Here is a 2867-nt window from a genome sequence, read left to right on the forward strand (position 1 = left end):
CTGGGGAAGCCTTTGGTGCTGTTTTCCCTGCAGCATGGTTTGGGTCCGTAACCCCCTGTCCTGGGGAGGAAGAGCCCCTTCTCCTGCTCCCGCACACCCCAGGGCCCGCCGAGTCCCGAGGGAGCGTTGTGCCACAGCGGCAGCACCAGACTCACTTGCATAGGCAGGTTGTTGGCCATGGTGAAGCTAGGCATGGGCGGCAGCGCGCTGTACGTGTTTGTGAGCGCTGTGTCCGTTCTGCCCAACATGGAACCTGATGTGAAAGAGGAAACTATAATAGAATAGACAGATAGATGAACACATTAGTTTAACCACAATTACAATTGGCGATACACTCTCAGAATCTCATTTTCCCAAGAGGATGGATGAAGGCGAGCGGGTCGGTGGCATTACCGGGGGTGGTCGGTTGCGGGATCGGCTGGGGAAAGTGCGGGATCGGCTGGTAAACGCTTGTGCTGAAACTACTACTGATGGGAATGTGGCTGGGAGTGTTGCTGGCTTGTCTTCGCTGGTTCCTCAGCTTCTCTTCCCTTCTCCACTTGGCCCTTCTGTTAGAAAACCACACCTGGAAATACAGTATTTGAGAGACGTGAGTGACCTTACAAGGAGTGGAGGTGTGGGACCTCCCCCACATAACTCAAGACTGTGCTGATGGAAAGCTGGCTCTCAGCGCAGCACAGCAGCGTGCGAAAGCCAACCCCAGCTGCTGTTATTTTCCTGAAGGAGATGGACAAATATCTCCTCATATATAGGGGCTGCCCTCTGCTTTGAGCAACCAGGAATAACAAAATTAGAATAGCGATAGTAAAAATACTGATAGACATAATTGCACAGCAGCTCAGTACCTGTATCCGTGCTTCAGGCAGGTCTATTTTAGCAGCTAGTCTCTCTCTTGCAAACACATCGGGATAGTGGGTCCTCTCAAATTCTGCAGAGGGAAATTTTGTTGCGTTAGTTACAGAGAGTCAGCGTGGCTGACTGTAAAACAGAGCCGTTCCTGCGCTGCCTGTGCTCTACATGCTCTTAAGAAACATCACTGTAAAGGCAAAGCTGAGCATCCTCCGTGTGTGTGTGTGTGTGTGTGTGTGTGTGTGTGTGTTAGGAAGGAGGATGCTTTGCCTGCTGGGGAATATGGCTGAGGGGATGGGGAGGCTTGGGTGCGATACTGCATCTTTCAAGAAGCAGTGAGGGCTTCTGCCTCCATTGAGGGGGTCCCCAAGGCAGCTCTGACCCTGTCACCAAGAAGTGAAATGGCACATCGCTAAATAACAGCAGAGAATAAGAACAAAGATCTGCAGTGGGTCAGAGGCGAGGTGCGCCCAGGCCGCTCAGGGAAAAGGGCACCTGCTCCCAGCCCCGGGCAGCGGCAGCGCTGGGGACGGGGAGCGAGCGTGGGGGCAGCACGGAGGGCTGCTGCCAGCCCCAGCTGCCTGCCCTCACCTTCCCTGTGTACAACGATACAGCAACGCTGCCTAGCCAGGGACGGCACAGTTGGCAGGAGGAGATTTATCCCCCGTGAGAGGAGCCCAGAGTGTACCCTGATGTTTCGGTATGATCTATGCCCTGAGTATGTTCCCTTTGAGAAGCTTTTAACAGCTTTTCGGTGCATATCGCAGCCATCGATGAATATTCGGAGCTCAATGAATAAAAGAGCATAGAGGGAGCCATGGACTTCAAATATATACATATATATAAGGCACATGAATGCCATGTTTCCGTTCAGCTCTTAATATAGCCAGGGCACACTTTCCCTTTCTCTCCTGATTCAGCTGCAGGAAAATGTCACTCACCTTTCTCAAGGGCTTCAATTTGCTCTTGGGTAAAGGATGTCCTATTTCTCTGCAGCTTTCTTTTCAGCTGCAGTCTCATTTGGGCCTCGTCTGAATCTTCTCCATTAGAGCTGATGGAGTTAGTGTTTTCCCCTCCTCCCTCCTGTTGCGGACAGCCATCTGCGGAACGGAGAGTCGGAAAGTGAAACGCAGGTACCCTTGTTTTAAGATCCCTATCAGAGAAATAATGCGATTGGAAACAAGTTCGGCCATGTTTGCTCACACCCTCCCTCAATCACGTCTCGAGTATCAAAGCAACGTTGTGCCAATGACACGGGCAACAGGGAAACATTTCCGTTTCCAGCATTATCGTAAACATCAGAGATGAGGAATTACAATCGCCGGGTCTTAATTTCATTTTGTTTTTCCTCTGGAATAAAACCTACATAAAAATACTTTCCCCTGAAAGTGATTCTTTCCATGAATCGCTGAAGTGCCATGGCAGTCTCCTCTGTCTGCTGCATTTATTTACCTATTGCTATATTTAAAATAGCGATGTTCAGTATTTCAGATTATCTATAATCAGTAATTCCTATCTAATCAATTAGATGTTGATAGGTTTGCAGAAAATGCTATTAAGAAACCAAACCAAGCTTGTAATCTTTTTTAAAAAATATTTATCCAGTTTTTATTTGAATTCTGCACAGTCAATTTCATTTTAAAGGTTGTGAATTTAGAAGTGCCTGCATTGTTCTGCAGTTTTATTCAACTATTGTATGAGTGTGCATTGCCTTGACACCTATTACTGAGCACAGCTGTAATTATATCATCACCAAGAACAGGCTATAATTGCTGAAAATGGAATTTTATATTTAGATAAAAGGACTGTCCATTCTTTGTAATGTGTTGCACCAGAGAAAAGTAAGATTTCTTTTAAAATTTTAACATGTAATTTTAAAAGAAATAGTAGCGAGTTCACTAACTAGCTCAATACGCTATTCTGCAGCTGAACGGTTGGCATATCATTTAAGCGGTACATTTTTAATTAGGGCATTTCCACCACTTTTAATGTAATTTCTGTCATGAAACAGGGGGGAA

General features: G+C 47.0%; 1 protein-coding gene across 3 annotated transcripts in view; it reads right to left on the reverse strand.

The window, feature by feature from the left end:
- PAX6 (paired box 6) overlaps window positions 1–1949 on the reverse strand; it is a 5937-nt gene extending 3988 nt beyond the window's left edge. The window contains exons 1-4 of one of the 3 annotated variants that reach the window (XM_029084162.1): window positions 1791–1944; window positions 846–928; window positions 394–565; window positions 156–271 (exon numbers count right to left, since the gene is read on the reverse strand). In XM_029084162.1, the coding sequence (XP_028939995.1) occupies window positions 156–271; window positions 394–565; window positions 846–928; window positions 1791–1869 (450 nt within the window). In that variant the 5' untranslated portion in view covers window positions 1870–1944. Of the gene's footprint in view, window positions 1–155; window positions 272–393; window positions 566–845; window positions 929–1790 lie in introns of all 3 variants that reach the window. The other 2 variants (XM_010164599.1, XM_010164592.1) reach the window with 2 other exon arrangements.
- Between the last annotated feature and the right edge of the window lie 918 nt (window positions 1950–2867).

Source organism: Antrostomus carolinensis, unplaced genomic scaffold (genome assembly GCF_000700745.2).
Source record: "Antrostomus carolinensis isolate BGI_N321 unplaced genomic scaffold, ASM70074v2 scaffold16030, whole genome shotgun sequence".
In the NCBI taxonomy this organism is placed as follows: domain Eukaryota; kingdom Metazoa; phylum Chordata; class Aves; order Caprimulgiformes; family Caprimulgidae; genus Antrostomus; species Antrostomus carolinensis.